At 42.0% G+C, this 23,993-nt stretch overlaps 1 protein-coding gene across 1 annotated transcript in view; it reads left to right on the top strand.

Annotated features, from left to right (window-relative positions):
• ADGRG4 (adhesion G protein-coupled receptor G4) overlaps positions 1-23,993 on the top strand; it is a 100,719-nt gene that overhangs the window by 29,693 nt on the left and 47,033 nt on the right. The window contains exons 3-10 of the mRNA XM_072816075.1: positions 2,257-8,118; positions 9,088-9,182; positions 11,173-11,237; positions 12,267-12,306; positions 13,573-13,616; positions 15,455-15,615; positions 17,376-17,508; positions 19,032-19,150. Coding sequence (XP_072672176.1) covers positions 2,257-8,118; positions 9,088-9,182; positions 11,173-11,237; positions 12,267-12,306; positions 13,573-13,616; positions 15,455-15,615; positions 17,376-17,508; positions 19,032-19,150 — 6,519 coding nt within the window. The remainder of the gene's footprint in view (positions 1-2,256; positions 8,119-9,087; positions 9,183-11,172; positions 11,238-12,266; positions 12,307-13,572; positions 13,617-15,454; positions 15,616-17,375; positions 17,509-19,031; positions 19,151-23,993) is intronic.

The raw sequence follows: 23,993 nt of genomic DNA, 5'->3' as shown, positions 1-23,993 counted from the left end.
AAGCTAAGGAAGGTAGCAGGCTTCTCTGAGGAAGCAATCCATGAGCTGAGATCTAAAGGATGAGGAGAAGTTAATCAGATGAAAAGGGACAGGAAGAACATTCCAAGTACAGGTAACAGTGTAGGTAGTGGTCTTGTGGTAAGAAAGTGAATGCCAAGTACTAGAGGACTGAAATGAGGATGGAGGGCTGAAGCCCAAAAAACAAGGCAGAAACCTCACACAAAGTGAGGCCTGACAGATGGGTAGGGACCAAACAGTTCATAGCTTTATAAGCTCTACTAAGAAACACATACTTTTTTATCCTGGAGTAATGGAAGGCCACTAAAGGGAGCTAAGTTTGTGTGTGTGTGTGTGTGTGTGCGCGCGCGCGCGTGTGTGTGACATGATCAAATTTGCATTTTGAAAAGATCATCCTGATTGAATTGTGGAACAGATTGGAAGAGGAGCCAAGAGCAGAGGCAGAGAGTTCAGTTGGGAGGCTAACGCAGAGTCCAGGTAAGAAACTGATGATGATTTGGTGAGGGCGGTAAGTGATCAAGATGGAGAGAAACAGATGCAGTCAAGAGCTGTTTGGGAGATAAGAGTCATAGGACAAAATTATGGGTTGGCTATGGCGGGTGAGACAGAAAAGGAAGGAGGTTGAGGGAGAGGGTTTTGGCTTGCATAATTGAATGTGTGATGATGCCATTCACTGAGTGAGAGCACTGAAAGAGGACCCAGTTTGGAGAGAAGACAATGAGTTCAAATTGGGGCATATTGAGTTTGAGGAGTTAATGAGATATCCAAGAGATGTCAAGTAAGCAATTGTGGAACTCAGAATAAGAGATCTGATCTAGAGATGTAACTTTGACATTCATCTGCATACAGGTGTAACTCAAATATGGAGGGGTGTGCAGGAACCATAGGGTAAGAAGAGAAGAGGTTCTGGGACCAAGCATTGAGGAACTCTAATATTTAATGACTGGGTTAAACAGGATGGGTCTGCAAAGAGGAAAAAAAAGAGTGGCCAGAGGAGTAGGAGTAGGAGAAAGCCCAAGAGTGGGCTATGTCGTGGAAATCAATGGAAAGAGTTATTTTAAGAAGGATGGAGTGGTCAACATTGTCAAAGCCTGTTGAGAGGTCAAGTAAGACAAAGACTGAAAAAGTATCCATAGTATATGTCCTCATGGAGGCCATTGGTGACATTAGTGGGTGCTGTGCAGTGGAATGATGACAAAACCCAGACTAGTGTGGATTTAAGAATGGGGCTGAGGAAGGTGGAGACAGTGGATGTGATGGGAAGGAGGGAGATAGGGCGTGCCTGAAGAGATGTGGGACTCTTATTTTTTATTGTAAGAGACTGGAAGATGTTTAAATCAGGAAGGAAAGGCCCTTAGGGAAAAGAGAGATAATTATTGGTGAGGGATAACTGAGGTGGTAGCACAGCTAAGTTTCTGATAACTTCAATTGTTTTTTCCTGTGAAGTAAGGGGCACAATTCCTTAATAAACATGTGGGGGCAGAGTTCGATAATGAGAAGGTTTTAAATAGTTACTGCAGAGAGTAGTAGCAAAAATTGACCAGAGAAAAGTAGTGTGATGGCTGGGCAGTATGAAAGGCTTATTTGGGGTTGGGGATCACGAATTTATAGACATATGTGTGACTGTGTCCAGCAGTGCTTGACTGCTCAAGTGCAGGTGTGGAGGTGATGGAAAGTTGGGTTGGCACAGAGTTGGTGGGAGGGAGGTGAGGAGGAGGAGTCTACCGGCCTCCTAAAAAATCTTCTTGATCTGAGTGTCTTCCCATTCCTACCCATCCTGTACACAAAATTCATTTTTTTTTTCCGAGAGAGAGAGAGAAAGCATGCGAGTGGGGTTGGAAAGGGCATAGGAGAGAGAGAGGGAGAGAGAGAGAGAGAGATAATCCTAAGCAAGCTTCATGCCCAGTGTAGAGCCCAATGTGGGGCTTAATCTCATGATTCAGAGCATGAGTGGAGCCAAAATCAGGAGTTGGACACTTAACCAACTGAGCCACGCAGGCACCCCTGAAATGGATGTCCTTCTATTTGTTACATAATGAGGGCATTTTGAGAACCATATTGAGATTTTAGAAAGTAGAAAATCATCTTAAGAAAAACCAAGTAATCAAGTGGCTTGATTATATCTGATACTTATCACCTCTTAAAAACATGAGAAAAAATTATAGAGCTCTTTCTAACAGAATTGTCTCTGATTTCTAAAGCCAAATCCAAAGTAACACATACTTTCTAATTTTCCAGTTGTTTCTGAAAATATAACAATTCAAGAAATGAGTACAACTCTTTCACAACAAATAGATTTGACAACTCCATCCCAAGTTACTGGACTAAAACCACAAGAAACTATAAACTCTTCTACAGTGTTTAAAAGCATGCCTGTATTTGCAGCTGATTATACAGCCATATCATATTCCAACACAACATCTCCACCTCTGGAAGCAATAACTGCACCGAAATTTTTAAAAACACCTGTAACTGAGACAACCAGATTCACAGCAGACATTTTGTCTACTTCAGCAGCCATCACTCTGCCTACCAAAAGTACCTCCATAGGCACTACTACCAATTCCATGAAAGTAACTAAACCTCCATCTTCAGACAGCACAAGAACGACAAAAATGGCTGAAGCCATTGCTACTGAGACCTTGCATCCGACTACAGCTGCTAATTTTCTATACACATCTGGACTTAGCAAGAATTCAATTATATCCAAAACTTCAGTGACTGAGTCTCAGTCGACCATTATGAAGACATCTTTATTCTCATCTGCTGAGTTGACATCCATATCTCCAACATCTTGGCTCAAACACAAATCCACAGGTATTGAGGCACTTTCTATCTCCACAGCTAGACAGGAGTTTCTTGCCTCTACAGCTGCTGGAACATTACCTTGGTCCACAGTGGAACATACTTCAGCTACAACCACTCATGTTGGGACTGCATTAGCATTCATACCTGAGTCTGTGCACATCTCCACAGTTGCTCCAGAAGGTTCAGTATTTCCTAGAAATCAGACAGCATCCACGTTGGCAACAACCAACATGGAAATAGCATCTCCAGTTCATTCAAAAACGCTCCCAACCAGGCCTATTGAGATGATGCCTGTGCTAAGAACAACTGAAACAAAATTGACATCTACAAATTTCCAAGAAGTCTCTTCACCCAGGATGGAGGATACAGTATCTACCTCCATACCAAAAAAGGCCTCTTCTGTGGCCCTTTCTTTCAGGACATCAACCCCATTCACTGGAACTCTGAGTTTACAGCCAGTTATTGATGCTGAGACTACACATACAGCCTTGACTCTTGGGGTCACACTTGCCCCCATGGCAACTGACACTCTGCTTCCCCCCATAATACCTAGGCCCATATATACCCAGAATACACCCACAGGTGGTGGAAACATGCTTCCTTTGAATTCCACTAGATCAGCTTCCACATTCAAGGCCTCTGAGTCTGGTCCCACATCAATAACTGATGATGGTACTCATCTGTTCTCCACCATTGAAACTACACAGACTTCCAGGCCAGATCAGACCCTGTTGACATCAGCATTCCATGCTTCTAATACAGGACATTCATCCACTACTAGCACTCCTATTATCCCACCAGAAGCCCCCTCAGAAAGCAAGGCTACCACTATCACTGGTGCTAGTATTACTGCTGGCACTACTACAGACAGATACGCAAAACCTGCATCCAAATTGACTACTTTGTGGTATGCTAATTTCTCCACAATTTTGGGAACCACATCTATAACCCAACAGCCTGAGTTTAAACTTACCACTTTACAACTAAAACCTACCCCTCTGTCCATAGCAGCTGAAAGTGAACTTCCTTCAACGCTAAGGGAGACGTTTGTTCCACCAGTAGGTGTAATATCTACCCTTGCTAACATTGAACCAAATGTTTCTACTGAAGAGAGTGCTTCTGAGACCACAGTAATAGAGACAAATGGCACAGTTGCATTTGGAGAGACAATAGCCCCTGTCCCAGAGTCCGCAACAACACAAAGGTGCAGTCATCCTGTGATAAGGATAGAAACAACTTCCCATTACCTTGAGGGAAAATCAACTATAGCGGTGACAACTGAGCTTTCCCCATTTGCAACAATGCTGGAAGCAACAGATGAATCTGCGCAAATGGTAACAGCTTCTGTCACCGCTTCCCCTTTTCCTGACATTGAAAAGTTGACCACCCTGTTGGATAATAAAACTACAACTACTGAGGTGAGAGGAAGTTGGCTTTCTACAAAATTGATGACAACCACATCTAAGAACTCCTACGATGGAACCACAGAAATCTTTAATTCCACTCACACCCACACAGCACATTGGACTTCAGAGGCTCCACCTGTGGGGGATCCAACTCCATCTCCCATTTTTGGGAGCACACAGACATTCCCTGAACTCCTGGGAACTTCTACCACAAGGATATTGGGGACCAGTTTTGCCACTGTCCTTACAGACATGATAGCCATGTCCTTGTCTGCTGGTGTCTCACCTCCACAGCCTACAGCTACCCATTCCTCAGCAACCCCTGCACCATCAGCTACAGTGACCACAACATCGGTGTCACCGTTGGATCAGACTGCTTCCACAACCAGGAATACCGTGCCTACCCACAGACACTCGATTCACACCACTTCAGAAGCCACAGTGTTCTCTGTCAGGATGACACCCACAACAGTTCCTTCTCTGACAGATACTCCGGTCCTCTCGTGGAGACCTCCCACTCCTGTGGCAACTATGGCTGAGACCACCTTTCTCTTCCCTTCGGCTGACACAGTAACCCCATTTACACCCACTCTTGTCTGCTCTAAATCTCTCCCCGACAACATTCCTGTTGTGTCCTCCACCCATGTGACCTCAACTATGTTTACACCAGTAGCAACCCAACCCATGTCTCAAAGGGAGGAGACTTCTACCCATGCTCTTAGCCTTCCATACACTCTCAACAGCAGTGGAGATATTGTTAGCTTGGCTACTAGCACCATAGAAACTTCTGTTGTTGATGAAACCATGCCCTCACATACCTCTACCAATAAGCTTACAGTAGATGGTCACATTTCTCAATCTTCAACACGTCTTGGAAACATACTGGTCCCCACTCTATTAGTGACTGATGTTTCTACCTTATCTTCTGACAAAGAGCAGATGACCATATCCTTGGGAAACACCTCTAGAACTGTGGAGGTGACAGAAATGTCCCCATCAGAGAATCCTTTTATTTCAGACTCCCAGAGTATTTCATCCTTGGAAATGACACATTCAGGATTTGCTGAGACCACAACAATTTCCAGTCGCCAAACACATTCACCTTCAGAGTTTCCACTTGCCACTTCACCTGACAGGATTTCAGCTTCATCTCCCATTTCTGGAACCACACAGACTATACCTACCTCTATCTTAAGTCACTCAGTAAATGCTCACAATCCAGAAATGTCTACCAGTCTTGGGAAAACAGCCCTCCCTTCACAAGCTCTGACAATCACCACACTTTTGTCTCCTGAAAAAGAAAGCATCGGTACACTTTCAGTATATACTCCCAGAACTGAGAAAATGATAGTAAGTGCCACCTCTGTGACTCACCTTTTCTCATACCACCAGGATACCTCATTTGTAGACACTGTAACTTCCAGGACAACCAGAATATCCAATCCTGTAAATGTCAACACAACTCTTTCATACTTGCTTTCCCCAAAAACTCAAACTAAGATTTCAGTTGCCTCTTCCATTTCTGAAAGTATGCAGACCTCCCCTGAGTCCTTGTCTCTTTCCACAACTGGACAGTCTCATGCCGATTTTACAATTGTCTTTACTGATGGGATCACTATAGTCCTTTCTACTCCAAATGCACCTACAGCACTTCTTGAGAAAACCCCTGTGGCAACACACACTCTTATTGACCAGGTGTCCTCACTGCCAGTTAGCGTCCCTGCTGTCAGCTCCAAAAGAGTTTCTGCCACTCCCACAATACTAATAACTAAATATTCTAAAACAGCACACCCAGACTGTTTGAAAAGTCCCTCCATAGCCACTTCTGGGCCTGTGTCTGAGATGCCTTCAATGTCAGTTAATGGCTCTGCTTTCTCACCTCCTGCTGTTTCTATTGACACTTCCACAACAGTTGGCTCATTCTCTTCGTTATTGTCTTCAACTACCCCTAGGACTACTATGGCCCTACAGACATCTACATTGGATGTTGCACCTGGGCCTACTTCAAAAAGGACATTGTTTTCCTCTACTTCCATTACTTCAGAAATGACAGAGGTGTCCTCCAGGATCACACCTACATCCTTTTCCTCTCTGACACAGTCAACTTTTCCCTCTGTGAAAACCATTCCAACCACTGTTACAGTGGGGACAGTGACTCCATCCATAGGCACCACTGCCTCCTCTCTACTCAGTTCTAAGAACACTGGAGCTATTTCTTCCATTTCAAAGACCACATTTTCACCATTTCAATCAACAACTCAACAGTTGTCACAAAGAGATGAGACTACAACTCTGGGCATGTTATCTGGGACTGCTAATGGCTCCTTATCTCCTGTGAGCAGTAGTATAGAAACCGCTCTCACAAATACTTATTCCAGAACTGCTGCCCTTGAAAGTGTGCTTTCATCTACTCCATCAGATAATCTCCATACTTCATTGAATATTGAAGTTTCTCCATCTTTGACTAGCTCTAAGAACATTCCTGGACCCACAAAAAGTGTCAAAGCCACCACTTACCTTTCTTTAAATACAGAAAAGATGACTTCCTTGTCAGAAAATTCTTCAGCAGCTGAACTAACAAAAGGTGCTACATCTGTGGATACCCCTGTTTCATATCCTCTATGGACTCCATCCATTGCAACTCCACCCTCTTTGACATCGTTTCTTTTTTCACCTCATAGTACTGAAGCCAAGTTCTCTACTCCGGAGACTTTTCTTCTTCTTACATCCCAAATGGCTGAATTTCCAGTTCTGGGCACAAGAATCACATCTAGTAACACCAAATCTCTGCTTATGACTTCCTGGGACACACCCACAGCTAAAGGTTCTCAATTTCCAATTTCTGCCACTACTCGTATACCTACACCCCACAAGATGGAAACAGAGACTCCATACCTTGTTCCTGGGTCTTTGTTGACATTCACAGCCTCTCAGACTGGTCTTGTATCTGAAGATGTTATGGCAAAATCATCAATTTCCATGCCAGGAAGTCTTCCTACCTTGGGGATGTCTGACAGCCCTTCATCATCAATATCTTCAAGATCTATTCCTATCACGTTGGCTGACATTAAGCCCACTTTTGAGAAGACAGCTACATCTGTAACTCCTGGGACCAGACTCACACTGAATCCTTCTGGTGCCACTTCAGGATCTATGCTTTCAGAGGCTACCAGTTCACCCATACTGGCTTGGATTTTATCTACGCTCCCTTTGGGTCCTCCACTGGTGACTGTATCCAATAGTCCTCACATAACTTCTATGGTAGAAGTGTCAAAGTCCACATTTCTGACTTCTGACACTACACCAATGCACTCATTCACTAACTTTACAACACTACCCTTTGCTGCCATAAGCACAGCACTCACCAAAACCACTCCTGCACCTACAGTGGGCAGTATCACTGCTGGCTTCCCAATTTCTCTCCCTATGTCTATAAAAATCACAGATGCCAGTACATACATTTCCAAATTCACTGAGGCATCTTCCAGAACCATTGTGACTGCCAACTCCAGGACTGTGTCTCAACCTCTACCCTTTAGCAGAATGAGTAGGCTGCCTCCTGCAACTGACCACACCCTATCTATTAGTTCCACATTTCTGCCTAGCCCCACAGTAACATCTGCATGGAGTAAAATCTCACCTGCATCAGCATCCCCTACTTTAGTTCTTCCTAAGCCCATGCTGGACTCCCTTCCAAATATAACCGCCAGTACACTTACTGCTACCACAGCCTCATTTCCACTCACATCCACTGGAGTAACACATCCTTCTACAGCAACTGTGTCTTCACTACTTTCTTCCTCTTCTGAGACAACCTGGCTGGACTCCACATCTTCTTTTCTATCTATGGAAACATCAACTTCACTTATTGCCACTAAGTCTACAGGTATGTTCCACAACATGTGCAGTTAATCACTAACAGAATGCATGCACAACAGGTCATGTGTTCTCTAAGGCGGCCAGTTCTCTGAAGGCAGAAAAGGATAAAGGATACAGATGTTTCTTATCTCCTTCAGACAGTGGGGTCCAGTGGATACCTTGTCCAAACAGAATTCTCTAACCATCTTGCTTGGCTTTGCTTTATTGAAATATAATGCAAATATATCTTTTCATTCAACATGACATTTCTTAACACCCTTTCCATCCACTTTGTTCCTGATGCTCTGTCTCTGGCAATGTGAACATGGACCAGGAACTTCACCCTCTCCCAGTAGAGAATGATATGGCATAGCAGCAAACACCAGGAGATACTCTAGCCTGCCTTTTTTGAATTCCTCTTATACAGGCCTCAGCTTCTCCAGTCACCACTTCTTGCCAGCTTAGAATGCTGATCCATAGCCAGGGAGTATTTGGCTTCCATTTAACTCAAATACTGGATATCCCTTCAACTTTTAATGTTCCCAAGTTGAAATCTGATAGGATAGACAAGAGAAAGAGGAAAAGAGAGAAAAACTTGAAGCAGAAAAAAAGGCACAGGAAAAAAAAGGCACAGGAAGAAGTAAATATTTTCTGAGGGTGATCTTGTGAGATATTGTTCAGCTTGACTGTTAAATGGACTGGAAATGTGTTGGCTAATGAAAATTGAGGATTTGGGGGATTTGCAGAATGTCCATCAACTGTGTAGCAATCAGGAAACTGCCCAAATAATTAAAGCAAAAATGTAATGGTACATCTGTTTTGCTTTTGGATATGGAGCCAAAAGTGCTGGTTCTTGACCTTGGAGTTAAATTAAGCAAAATTTAAGAATGAGACTTCATTGTTAGTCTCTTTAAAATGACAAGCAATTTTGACCAAAATTATGGAAGTTAAGTTTCTTGGACTAAGTGAATGAAATTAATCTCATTTTTAATTTCAGTTTCCTTCTACAATATTGAAATGAGCTTCTCTGTGCTTGATGAAGAGCCAAGGATCCCTATTATCAGTGTTGTAAATGAATTTGCAGAAAATTGGGTAAAATAATCTTTTAAATATTTATGGTACATATAAAATATGTGAAGATATATATATATATGATATGTATATATATATTTAATATGAACTGAGTAGGTTAAAACTAGGCTTTACTTTCTTCTACCCATTACACATTCCACAGCTAATTGGTTTTGACTTTTTTGCCACAAATTTATCTACTCTGTAACACCATAAGGATGTATGTGGTCTCTCTTTCACAGTGCCAATGCTGAAAGCTTTTATGGGATGTTATTATTTTAATTTGTTTAGAACTGTACATTTCCCTCCACTGACACAAATGCTGGGCCTTTGCCAAATTTTCCTATTTGGAGAAAGTAGGAGAACAGTGATAACAAAGTCTATACTATTGTATTTACAAATGTTTGTTTCCTGCATTTTAAATTATTTCTCTCCTACACAAGAAATGTTTTATTTATCTTTACTTCTTTTTGATAATAAGAGTAATACATACTTTCTGTAAAAATTTAGACACTGAAATCTGAGACCCAGAAAGTAAATGTTTTCTCTAATACTATTCCTTGTATTGACTCCTCTTCACAGTCTGAGTTATATTCATTCAGATTTTTTCCTATGCCTGCAATAATACTGATTCATGTATGTTATTTTACAAAAATAACTGGAATCATATAATTATACCATTCTGCAACTTGCTTTTTCTCACTTAACTGTATATCTTTTTTTTTAGATTTTATTTATTTATTCATGAGAGACACACAGAGAGAGAGGCAGAGACACAGGCAGAGGGAGAAGCAGAATCCATGCAGGGAGCCTGATGTGGGACTCGATCCCAGGTCTCCAGGATCACACCCTGGGCTGAAGGTGGCGCTAAACCGCTGGGCCACCGGGGCTGCCCTAATCGTATATCTTTGAGCATATTCATGCTGCAAATACTGACCTACCTCATATCCTTTAACAGATACAGAGGATTTCACTAGATGATTGTAATGTAGTATTTGTTTTTTTATTTTTTATTTTTTTAATAATAAATTTATTTTTTATTGGTGTTCAATTTGCCAACATACAGAAGTATTTGTTTTTTTTTTTTTTTAGATCCAGCCATTCATTGGTGGACATCTGGATTGCTTTTATTTTTTTTTCTCTATTTGGAAACAATGCTGACAATAATACCCTTGCAATAAATATTGGAGGCACTTGAGTTTTTCTATAGAATAAATACCCAGAACTGGAATTGCTAGATCAAAAGACAAGAGCATTTCTTTTTTTTTTTTTTTTTTGACAAGAGCATTTCACATTTTAAAAGCTAGAGCTAAGTGGCCTCCCAGACAGGTGATGTCAATTTGCATCCCACCAACAGTAAATGATCATGTCTGTTTCCTCTCTTTCCCCACCAGCATTTCTTTGCAAGTATATATGACATGATTATAAGTGCTTGAAAATAGGCAGGTATATTTGTCCACTAGGGCTGCCATAACAAAATACAATGCACTGAGGAGCTTAAATAACAGACGTTTCTTTTCTCACAGTTCTGAAGGTTGGAAGTCCAAGATCAAGATGTCGGCAGGGTTGATTTCTCCTGAGATCTCTCTCCTTTGCTTGCAGATGGTCACTTTCTCATTGTGTCCTCACATACCATACACACACACACACACACACACACACACACACACAGATTGGGGGGGGGGAGAGATCTTGGGGTCTCTTCCTCTTCTTATAGGAACACCGGTCCTATCTGATTAGAGCTCCACCCTATGACCATATTTAGCCTGATTGTCTCTTTTAAAGGCCCTAATTCCAAATATAATCACATTAGGGGGTTTGGGCCTCAACATGTGAATTTGGCGGGGGACACAATCCAGCCCCAAAATTGAAAAACTGACTGGAGCAGATGGAAATGTTGAACTAACCAAAATAATAAATTCAACTTAATGATGACATTGTCTCAGGTAACTTTCCTGGGTTAGAACAGAGGAGAGAAAATACTAAAACTGATATGTTTTGTCTTTTACAGTTGAATTCTATATTTCAGGACAGTGAATTTGCTGTTGCTAATCTGGTTATTAAAATTAAAAGCAGGTATGTGAGTGTCATCTATTGTGAGTGGAAGGCAGTTTGAGGGCATTCTGGTTTTTTTTTTCTGTCTGAGATTTAGGGACTGCATTTTGAGTTGCATCTTCCCTTCTGAGTATAGATTCTCTTTAGAATAAGGAAGAAATTTCTGTTATCTCTGTAGGGTGTAAAGCCAGTGGGAGAACAAAACAGAAGAAAATAAATGGACGAAACGGTGGAATTGGATTTAGTTACCTTTAATGCCCCTCTTAGCTTTAAAATGCTATGATTCTGTGACTTTAGGGGAAAAAGCATGCCTTAAAGGATGAAGGTTAGGAATGGCCAATGGTGAAGATTTATAAGACCCTTTATTTTCCGATAATGCACTTTCATTAGGAGTTAGAAATTCCAAAGGGAACTTGAAATGTTTAAAGTGAGGAATGCTGACTAGTCTAAGACTTGCCTGGGGCACAAATTTGGAGAGGTGATTGCAGTGCAACTGGCAGGAATTGAGTAGTATCCAGGAGTCATGACAAAGAGAACTGCCTTTCCCTACCCTGTCCAAGAACTCTGGTTTATACCTCTAGATTTGTTGCCACATATTTACTAAGAGGGTAGGATTCTACTCCACATATTGTTTTAAAGCCTTCTTTTCTTGCTTTAAAGTACATCATGTACATCTTTTCAGGCCAATATGTACAGATTTAGCTTATTCGTTTTAATGACTGCATGGGATTCTTTTGCATGGGTGTGCCACAATGTATATATCCAATTACCTAGAGAGGGACATTTCAGTTATTTCCACTCTTGCACATATATTTGTATGTACCCTTACTGTACTGTTATGGGATAGATTCCTGGAAGTGGGGTTGCTTAGTCAAATACTTACTACCATTTTGGTATGCAGATAATGACGAGGCTCTTTTGAAGTGTCTCCTTAAAGCCTTAGTATTTGAATTCCAAGCTGGGGGAATTCTTGTTCTTCCTCACAGTTGTCTTTCTCCTGAGCTTTTGTACTAATGTATTTGGCACCATTTTTTTATGCTTTTGATACAGAGGCACTTCTGAGGGAAAAATAACCATGGACCAAACTGTAGTAAGTAATTTTCAAAATGAATCTACCTGTGACTCCTTCAATACCTGAGTAGATGTAAGTAAAATAGTGCTTCTCCCAAGTGTACATCGAGCAAAGCTCAATTGTGGTCATTGAGGGTCAAATTACATTACTTTCTTTGGCATCTGCACAAGAACCCAGTAAGAAAACCATCTTCTGCTTTTCTGAACTCCCTGCAGGGCAGTTTTTTGAGGTACATTTTGTGGGCTATGGGAGTGTGGAGTGACTTGGAGATTATAAATTGCAAATGGAATTTCTTGGTTGTAGACATCTTGGACAAAAGCCTGGTTCTCCCAAGAATGACACAACTGTTTGCAAGACTGACATTCACATAATAAATCTACCATTTATCTGTATAGATTTGAAATCAGAGTGTGATAAAACTATCTCCCATCATTCTTGCCCCAATACTCAGTACTTATTCCAGTGCCTCAAAGCTTTACTGTGATAGACTCTGAAAGGATCAATAAGCACAGACTTAGTAAGGTATTTAAATATGAGATAAATATTTTGATTTTACAAAGTACAATCAAGCCTACAGTGCCTTCCAAATAATCTGCCAGCATTTAAAATGCTTTCTATAAAGAACTGAGTCTTAATTTCTTAATTTAACACATTATAGATAACTTGACCTAAGTCCTCTCAAATAAATAGGTGTAAAATGCCTTTTGGTGACAACGTGGTCCCCAGAATCAGGATGCCCGGATTATAATCCCTGTTCCTCCACTTCCTGACTGGGAAACCTTGGGCAACCTAATTAAACACTCTGTGCCTCAGTTTTCTCACCTGTAGAATGAGGATGACAATATTACCATTCCTCATAGGGCTGTTGGAAAGATGGGATGGGATGATTTATGTCAAGTACTTAACACAGGAACATAGTAAATGCTTGATAGTGTTTACTATTATCATCATCATGTTAGGGTCCAGATCCAGAAAGCTCAGATTCTGCTCCCAGTTCTGTGACTTGCCAGTTGTGTGATACTAGGCAGATCATTTAACTTCTCTGAGACTTAGCTTCATCATCTAGGAAATGGGGTGATAAACCCTGCATTGCCCACACTACAGGGGTAATATAAGGACTAGGTGCATTGATTTTTTAGGGTGATTTGCAAATGGCAATGAGTTACATAAATGTAAAGCATAATTATGATTGCTATTGTTAACAATAAGCCCTGTACTCAAATGTGATGTTTGTTTAAAGATTTCAGTGACCATGTACTTTTGTTTTGCATTATTTTGGAACAGAGAGAAGGGCAAGGAATGGCTACAATTTCCCATGTACTATCCAGGTAGGAGCTGAGTTTATTCATAGCTGGTACATTTAGTTCTGATTTTCCTTCCATTTAATTCTGTATTTTCAGCCTGTCGGTCAGAGTTGTCAGAAGGAGATCAAAGTACCTGGTGGTTATTTTACAGATGCTGTAATTGGGCTTTTGCCTTCAAGAAATAAGTTGTTTCAGTTGGTCATGGTGCAGCCTAGCAGCCTGCCTCCTGCTTCTTTGTAGTGAAGAGAAGATGGGGTTCAAAGTGGCCATAATTTGGGGATGGGGAATAAAGTGTTGTCATCCAAAAAGTCCACGAAATACTGAGCAGGGAAGTGGAAAAACAACACGGCAAGGAACCTTGGTCCTGTTCAGACCCATGGTCTGGCTCCTCCTAGAATGCTGGCTATTGTTGCCCTGCTTGGTGCAACTCAGAGGGGCTCACGGGAAGGTCACTGATATGTTCAGGGTTCTAAGAGTAAAGAGTCTGTTGCAGGAAAGGGAGAGGTTTAAAAGTGAGGAGTCCTCTTTAGATTGGCAAAATGAGAGCTGGGAAGAGATGGGCTCCATATGGAAGGGTGGGGCGACAGGGACTCTACTGACCCTGAATCAGTGGAGAGGGAGGCATGACTTAGATTGGACAAAGAGAAATTTTCAGTTAACACAGCTGTAGGAAACGTAGGAAATGTGTGCTTCCAAAAGAAGTATTGGCAAAAAAAAATGGGGAAAAGGTCTAGGTAAGCTTGTGACTCTTTTTTTTAAGATTTTATTTATTTGAGAGAGAAAGAAAGCATGAGCAGGGGGAGTGGCAAAGGGAGAGGGAGAAGCAGGCTCCCTGCTTAGTGGGGAGCCCGAAGCAGGGCTTGATCCCAGGATCCTGACCTGAGCCAGTCAGCTACTTAACCAACTGAACCGCCCAGGTGTCCCTAAGATTTGAATCTTAAAAATGCTCCATAATGGAAAAGCAGAGAAAATTAGAATGTCTGAGGACCTTGCTCCAGCAGTTAAGGTCAAGCACAGCCCTATTTTTTCTCAATGTATCCTTTAGTGGACAGAATACTCTAGGGATATACTAGGTATTTGTGACCTTCGCTAAGGAATGGGGACCTTAATAGCACTACTCATAAGGCTGTTGTGTAGGTAACATGAGTCAAAACACAGGGAGCGAGAGTGCTACAAATGTTAGCTACTATCACTACCATTATCTCCATTATTATTCTATTATAGAAATAGGCCTTCTGCAGAACACATCTTTAGAGACTAATTGAGCATGTGCCATTTGCCTTCTTGCAGTAATGATGGATAAATTGGAGACCAGAAGGATAAAAGGTTTTCTCCGAAGTAATAAATCCTGAGTACTCCATCTTCTCTATTAATTAGCACAAGCTCCTAGAGAACGAATGGCTAGTTCATTTTATTTCATTTTAGTTTGCTTTTTTAAAGATTTATTTATTTATTTATTTGAGTGGGGGAGGAGCAGAGGGATTGTGCAGACTCCCCACTGAGTGCAGAGCCTGAAAGTCGGGATTGATCCCAGGACCCTGAGATCCTGACCTGAGCCAAAACTAAGAGCCTGGCTTAACTGACTGAGCCACGTAGGTGCCCCAAGTTGATTTTATTATAATGCAAATGTTGCTGACCTTTTGAAAATGCGTTTTGAGTTGTTTTTTTGCATTTGAAAATTTATCAGAAGATTTCAATATGTTGTCTTCCATCATTTCTTAAGATTTGCCACTTAATAGATGTAAAATGTTTGCTATTTATGGACTCTCAATTTAGTCATCTGTGTAGAATTTCAGCACCACAGGCCAAGTGGCACTCTGTTGACTCACTGCAACATGGTTCTTTTCTGCTCTGCTCTTTAGCTATGTTTGTCGGGCTATCCTAAAGGCCAGCTCTTCTTTAGCAGCCATCGAATTGATGAGCAGGATCAAAAGTAAAATACATGACAACCTCACACATGGAAACTTCACCCAAGGTCAACTAACGTTATTAGTGAAATCTGAACACGTTGTGGAAAAACTAGGTAATTTTGGGGGAGGTAGTATTCCATACACATTCACTCCCATCATTATAAAGGTCATAATGCATGCATAGTAATACATTCTGAGTTCTGACGGGGGGGGGGGGGGGATGCGGGGGGGGGGGTAGGAATTGTCTTCATGTTTCTTTCCACACTGTCAGTGCTCTGTTGCCCTGACAACCTTCCTACCCGTAAGAGCTGATGAAAACTATGGAGGGGTTACCAGAGACAATTGGTCAGCTCTGGCTATCAGCAGTGGCCAGTCTATCAACAGAGTGGGAGGATTGTCTCTCTCGCATAAATACTCAGAGGCCTGGGGAGCTTCCTCATTCCACACGATAGTTGTCCAATAGATGCTTGTTAATTTATTGATTGATATAGCCAGGCTATTCATCCAGTAAAGTGATCTGGGAACAGTCCAGAATTTGTCTCACGGGCATTTCTTTCCTTTAATGGTAAAGAGGAAGGCTATTAGACCACTCCAATCTCCTTGCCCATGGCTGCCAGCTCTCTTACTTTTCCCCAGTGGACTGCAGGAAAAACATCAGGCTAACCCAGATAACACACAGAGGCATTAGAACACACAATCCTTGGCAACAAACTGATTAGGTAGCAGAGGGCAGGCTGTGATCGCAAGTGACAGTGAGATGGGAGGCAGAGAAACATAGAAGCCACAGGCAGAGCCCACCTTGCAAATGGCTTTGATGGCTGTCCTCAGAGGAAGCTGACATGGCCAGACTAGGCTGGCTGGGCCACTTCTCCTGGCCACTCTGTCAATACCTGAAGGAAAGATTTCCGGAATCAGGGTCACAAACCCAGTGGGTGGTCAGTAGAACCTGGAAACTTACAACACACACTTAGCCCAGGTCACTTCTCCCTTAGTGACACTTGGCAGCAAAACCTTGCCCTTGGCACACCACCAGCAGAGCAGAGCTCTTGTGTCTAATATTGGCAATGGCAGATATATTGGGTTTACTAAAACCAAATCCACCCCAGAGTCCATTAGGAAGGGAGGAACTACCCAGAAGGAGAAGTCAGCCCTTGGTTTCCTGTCACTAACAGTGGATACCTCAGAAGGAGGGCAGTTGGCAGGTTGAGGACTAGATTTTTTGTGTGTGGCCTGAATTTTTTTCATGCAAATGTAACATTTTAATTTAATTTTATTTATTTAAAAGATTTTATTTATTCATTCATGAGAGACAGAGAGAGAGAGAGGCAGAGAAACAGGCAGAGAGAGAAGCAGGCTCCACGCAGGGAGCCTGATGTGGGACTCAATTCCAGGACTCCAGGATCACACCCTGAGTCGAAGGCAGAAGCTCAACCACTGAGTCACCCAGGTGTCCCAAATGTAGCATTTTAAAAAACCAAGACAAAAAAACTGTCCTGTCAACTTGTGATTTTAATGAAAAGGGCTAAGTGTGAGTTTTTCCCAGGAGGCTTATTTTATTTTATTATATTTTAAAACATTTTATTTATTTACTTGAGAGAGCAAGCACAAGCAGTGGGGAGGGGCAGAGGGAGAGGGAGCAGACTCTCCACTGAGCAGGGAGCCCAATGAGGGGCTGGATCCTAGGACCCTGGAATCATGACCTGAATGGAAGGCCAATGCTCAACCTACTGAACCACCCAGGCGCCCCCTGGGAGGCTTTCTTCTTTTATTTTAAGGCAATATTTCATGTATTTTCAGTGAAGCCTGGTTTAAATGGCCTGGTAGAAAAAGTTTCCTCTTTTATTTGCTGGTGTTTACTTGTGTTTCTCTGTAGAGCCGGGAAAGTGTGAAGCCCAGGAGACAGTCTCTAAATACAAAGGAACCTATAAATGGCTCTTAACCAACCCTACTGAGACAGCCCAAACTAGATGCATAAAAAACAGGAATGGAAATGCTACTAGAATCTGGTACGTATTGGCCAAGTTCTAATTGCTGGTTCAGAGACTCAAAGATCTACTTAATTGGGGCCATGCTTCTGTCATTTGTCTGAGTGGGCTCCCGCCTTCCCCTCTACTCCATCCTGCCTTCTTTCACCCTTTGGACTGACTTAAGTATGCGCAGGTAACATAAGAGCATTCTAGAAAAATATTTAGCAGAAGACAAAAGAGAAAAAGTAATCTACAATCCCGCCACCTGAATAAAGCTGGCTTTAGGTTGGCAGAATTTTTTCATCTCTCTGTTCCCTGTGCGCCTTTAAGTTTTATGGAATTTTATGTAGCAGTAATCACCATCCTCATCTCAATAATGTGATTTACCTTTTCACTCAATAGTTGATCAAACATTTTCTATGTTTTATGTTCTTCTTCTTAATGACCATTTCGAAAAATTGCCGCAGAATCTACCTCATTGATGGGCCATAATAATTTACTAAATCACCCTTCTATTGTTGCCTTATCATTTTCCTTCTTTAAATCATCAGTCTCTCTTCTCTGACTCTCTGCTGTTAATGGTTTATACCATTAACTTAAGTAGGCAGACCAGAAGGGCAGCAGGTTTTGACAGAGGCTTAAAAGCTCTCTGTTGGAAGGCAATATCTTGGACTGGGTCCTACTCTTTTCATACATCTAATCAGTCAGCAAATCATGCTGGTTTTGTGATCACAATCAGAGCTCACATGTAGCTTTTCCTTTCCATCCCCACTGCCACGACCCCAGTGCAGACTCTTACTCTTATCCCTTGTCTACTATTAGAGCAGTCTCCTCGCCTTCCCCCTGCTCTGGTTCCATGTTGCCCCAAGTATTAAGTCCAAATTCTAAAATACAGTGCTCAAGACCTGCAAGCTCCCTTTTTACCATGCATACCGGCCAAAAAGGGCCATTTGCTATTCTGGACTCTAATGGGTGCCTCCTTGTGTCTCTTTCTCTGCTTGTGCTATTTGCTCTGCTTCAGGGCAGGGGAGCCTTTCTTCATCTCTGTTCTTTTTCTTTAAGATTTTATTTATTTATGAGAGACACAGAGAGAGGGAGAGAAGCAGAGACACAGGCAGAGGGAGAAGCAGGCTCCATGCAAGGAGCCCGACACAGGATTCGATCCCGGGAATGCAGGATCACACCCTGGGTTGAAGGCAGGCGCCAAACTGCTGAGCCACCCAGGGATCCCTCTGTCTCTGTTCTTTTAGCATCCAGCTTGGCTCAAAAGTTGCAAATAAGTTCTCTTTGCTTGGTGGTTTAATAGATTCAGTTCTGTTGATACAGGGTTTCATCTTCTACCTTGCCTAATAAATGTAGTTACATTTACAGACTGGAACAACAAAGTTTCGAGAAGCTACTTCAGAGACCAGACCCTACCCTATCTCAGCCCAGAGGCTGGGAGTGGGCAGAGGGGAGGCATGCCAAAGCTACATGGTGTCCCTTCTTTGTTTACATTAAGACTATTCTGGCCTCATTCTCCAATGAGAAGGCTTTTTGTGCCTCTCTCCTCTCTTTTTCAGCTCAATCAATATGAATACTGGCAAATCTCAGTGGGAAAAACCAAAGTTGAAACAATGCAAACTGCTTCAAGGACTTCCTGATAAGATCATGGATCTTGCTAACATTACTATCAGTGATGGTAAGACTGTTCTGTACATGCTAATGAAATAATGGAACCTTGGTTAGTTCGTCTGCTTGACCTGAGACGAGAGGGTACAGGCAAGCCTCATGGTAGGAAAATCTACCTTACAATGATCCGATTTCAGAAACTAGGTACTTAATGTTGGTGGGAGTGGGGCATGCTAAGTTGGGACCATCAGTGTTTTTTGCTTTCTAGTGTTTTTTTGTTATATAATTTTTGGCTAATTATTTTTCATTTAAAAACCGTTTTTAAAAATATTTTATTTATTTATCCATGTAAGACTCTATCCCAGGACCCCAAGATCATGACCTGAGCCGAGGGCAGGTGCTCAACCACTGGGCCACCCAGGTGGCCCTAAAACAGTTTTAATAGGGGTTGCCTGAGTGCATCTGATGCTTGGTTTCAGCTCAGGTCATGATCTCAGGGTGGTGAGAGAGAACCCATCTCGGGCTCCATGCCCAGCAGAGAGTCTGCTTAAGATTCTCTTTCTCTTTCTCCCTCTCCCTTAGCTCCTCTACCTGCTCACTTGCACACACACACTCTCTCTTAAATAATAAATAAATCTTTACAAAAACAGTTTTGGGGTGCCTGGGTGGCTCAGTACGTTAAGCGTCTGTCTCTTGGTTTTGGCTCAGGTCACGATCTCAGGGTTGTGAGATTGAGCCCCAAGTGGGGCTCTGAGCTTCGTGTGGAGTCTGCTGAAGGTTCTCTCCCTCTCCTCCTGCCCCTCCCTCCTTCTGTCTCTCAAATAAATAAATAAATAAATAAATAAATAAATAAATAAATAAATAAATAATCTATTTTAAAAACCAAAACTATTTTTATTTTTTAGAAGATTTTTATTTATTTATTCCTGAGAGACAAAGAGAGAAGCAGAGACAGAGACAGAGAGAGAAGTAGGTTCCTCACAGGGACCCCGATGTGGGACTTGATCCCCCGACTGGGATCACTCCCTGAGCCAAAGGTGGATGCTCAAACCGCTGAGCCACCCAGGCATCCTTCAAAACTATTTTAATAGGTAATTCTTCACATAGTTCAATGTTGCAAAACCAAAAAGGCTATACAGTGAAACATCTTCCTATTGCTGACACCAGGCATTTAATAAATATCCAAAGAAATATTTCATGTATCTATGAGGAAATTTACACATACGCACACCATATGTATGCATATACATATACATGTATATTCTTCCTCCCTCTTAGTACACAAAGTGGAGCTTGGCATCCATTGTACTCTGCACCTTGCTTTTTGTTAACAATATATTGCAGAAATTATCATTTTAGTATATAAAGAGCTTCCTCATGCTTTCTATCACTGCATTATATTATACTGCATGGATATGCCACAATTTATTTCTTTAACCTATTTCCTGTGGGTGGGCGTTTAAGCTATTAATAACATTTTATTCTTACAAAACTACTGTAATGGATATTGTACATATGTCATTTTGCAAAAGTGGGTTATACTTGAAACATAAATTCCTAAAAGTAGAATTGCTGGGTCAGTCATACTTTGATGGCGTCAAAATGCTCTCTGTAATGCTTGCACTAGTTCATACTCCCACTTGCAAGGTATGAAAGCACCTGTCTCCGGATACCTTCATCAACACAGTATGCTATCAGATTTTTGGATCTTTGCTGATTTGATAAGTAGAAATTGATATCTCATTGCATTTTAAAAATTTTTATGAAGATATTCACATATCAAAATTTTACCCACTTAACGGGTATAATTCCATGGTTTTTAGCATATTCTCTAGACTGTTAGCAACAGTCACTGCTAATTCCAGAACATTTTGATCACTCCAAAAAGAAACCCCATACACATTAGCAGGCACTCTCATTACCCCCTCCCTGCAGTCCCTGGAAACCTCTAATCCACTTTCTTTCTTCTTTTAATTTTATTTTATTGTAGTGAGAACACTTACCATGAGATCTATCCTCTTGACAAATTCTTAAAGTACAATGTTGTAAGGCTGACCTCCAGAACTTATTCATCTTGTTTAACTGAAACTTTATGCCTGTTGATTAGCAACTCCCCATTTCTCCTCTGCCAGCTCCCGGCAACCATGGTTCAACTCTATGCTTCTGGGAGTTTGACTGTGTTAGATTCCCCATATAAATGAGATCATGCAATATTTGTCTTTCTGTGTCTGGCTTATTTCACTTAGCATAGTGTCTCCAGGTACATCCATGTTGTCCCAAGTGGCAGGATTTCCTCCTTTCTGAAGGTGAATGATATTCCAATGTGTGTGTATGTGTGTGACATTTTCTTTATCTCTAGATGGAAACTTACATTATTTCCATATCTTGACTATTGTGTATAATGTTGTAATGAACACGTGAGTGCAGATATCTCTTTGAGACAGTGATTTTAGTTCCTCTGAATATACATACACAAGTGAGATTACTGGATCATGTGGTAGTTCCATTTATAATTTGTGAGGCACTTCCATACTGTCTTCCATAATGGCTGCACCAATTTACATTCTCACACACAGTGTACCAGGATACCCTTTTCTCCACACTCTTGACAATAATGTGTTATCTCTTGCTTTCTAATAATAGTCATCCTGACAGTTGTGAAGTGATATCTCATTGTGTTTTTAATTTTTATTTTATTTTTAAAAGAGTTTATTTATTTATTCATGAGAGACAGAGAGAGAGAGAGGGAGAGGCAGAGATACAGGCAGAAAGAAGCAGGCTCCATGCAGGGAGCCCAACGTGGGACTCGATCCCAGGTCTCCAGGATCACGTCCTGGGCTGAAGGCGGCACTAAACCGCTGAGCCACTCGGGCCGCCCTCATTGTGTTTTTTAATAAAGATTTTACTTATTGGGGGATCCCTGGATGGCTCAGCGGTTTAGTGCCTGCCTTCGGCCCAGGGCGTGATCCTGGAGTCCCAGGATCGAGTCCCATGTCGGGCTCCCTGCATGGAGCCTGCTTCTTCCTCTGCCTGTGTCTCTGCCTCTCTCTCTCTCTCTCATTCTCTCATGAATAAATAAATAAAATCTTTTTTAAAAAAAGATTTTATTTATTTATTTGAGAGAGAGTGAGAGAAAGAGAGAACACGAGGAGGGAGAGGGAGAGGGCTAAAGGAGAGGGAGAAGCAGACTCCCCACTGAGCAGGGAGCCTGATACAGGGCTCAATTCCAGGATGCTGGGATCATGATCTGAGCTGAAAGCAGACACTTCACCGACTGAGCCACCCAGGCACCCCAAAATTTTATTTATTTTTTGAGATAGAGAGAGAGTGAGAGAGAGCACAAGCAGGGGGCAGAAGGAGAGGAAGAAACAAGCTCCTCACTAAGCAGGGAGCCCAACATGGGGCCCAATCTCAGAACCCCAGGATCATGACCTGAGCTGAAGGCAGATGCTTAACCCACTGAGCCACCCAGGCATTCGTCTGCTCTCTTATTGAAGATCAGTTGATGGTATATTATGGATTTGTTTCTGGCTTCTCTATTCTGTTCCATTGTTTTATAGGTCTGTCTTTAAAAAAAAAAGATTTTATTTATTCATGAGAGAGAGAGAGGCAGAGACACAGGCAGAAGGAGAAGCAGGCTCTATACAGGGAACCTGACATGGGACTCGATCCCAGGTCTCCCAGGATCATGCCCTGGGCTGAAGGCAGTGCTAAACCGTTGAGCCACCCAGGCTGCCTGGTCTGTCTTTATACCAGTACTATGCTGTTTTGATTACTGTAGCTTTGTATTTATCTTGATATCGAGGAGTTTGATGTCTTTGTTTGAATTTCTCAAGATTGATTTGACTATTTGGTTTGTGCATGTGTATGTTTGTGGTTCCATATGAATTTCAGAATTGCCTTTTCTATTTCTACAAAAGATACCATTGTCTGGACTAGTTCAGTGAAGCCTGTTGTCCCTGAAGTGTATATCTTCTGATGCTTCTCCTTAGAAGATGCAGCTTTGGGCTTGTGAGCATTCTCCCTGGATGCCAGGGATGACTGTGGTTCTAGCTAGGTTCTCTCTGTTTTTGGATCTCTCTGCTAAGCTTCTGGATGGTGCACCTGTCTCAGTATCACACCCAGCTGTTAGCCTCCTAATTGCTAGTTTATGGCTCTGGGTTTTTTTTTAGAGACTTTATTTATTCATGAGAGACACACAGAGAGAGGCAGAGACATAGGCAGAAGGAGAAGCAGGCTCCCTGTGGGAAGCCTGATGCAGGACTTGATCCTAGGATCCTGGGATCCACCCAGGTGTCTTGATGGCTCTGTTGTTTTTGACAAAGCCCTGGGGCATAAGTTGCTCCAGAATCTGATCCCATTATAGCCCATCCCTTTGGCAGGGACAGAATATTGCCAGTCTTTGAGGCTTTCTCTCACCCTTTGCTGTGAAAAAAATATCTGTCCTAAGGGGCAAGACCTTGGGAGATAGTGGGGTAATGAATGTTTCCTTCAAAAGATGCTCCACCTGGGTTTTCCCTGTGGAACAGGGGCTGTGTGTGAGTGTGAGGGGGATGGGGACTAATTGCTGGCAGTCAGCTGCTGCCACTGCCCAGTATGGATCTTCCATAGACTGGAGTCAGAAATATGGGAACTTCCAATGCTCACTGGCCCTCATAATCCACTGAGAATAGTTCTTCTACCCCAGGGACCTGGGGGAGATGGTAACTACCACTCAGCTGCCTAGCCCAATGGAGCGATTTTTTCCACCAGGCAGAGCTCTGGGAGACGGCCACAGTTCCTAGCTCAAATGCTATGGTCTCCCACTGTACTGACCAAGTTTCCAGAGATTTTATTGATTAAATACATCTCAATTGGTTGTAAGATCTCTAATCAACCTCCAGAGACTTTGTGGGGCTTTTTTAGATTATTTA

The sequence above is a fragment of the Canis lupus genome, chromosome X (assembly GCF_048164855.1).
Source record: "Canis lupus baileyi chromosome X, mCanLup2.hap1, whole genome shotgun sequence".
Classification (NCBI taxonomy): domain Eukaryota; kingdom Metazoa; phylum Chordata; class Mammalia; order Carnivora; family Canidae; genus Canis; species Canis lupus.
Note: the sequence above shows the minus strand (reverse complement) of the source record. Positions and strands in the feature narration are given on the sequence as shown.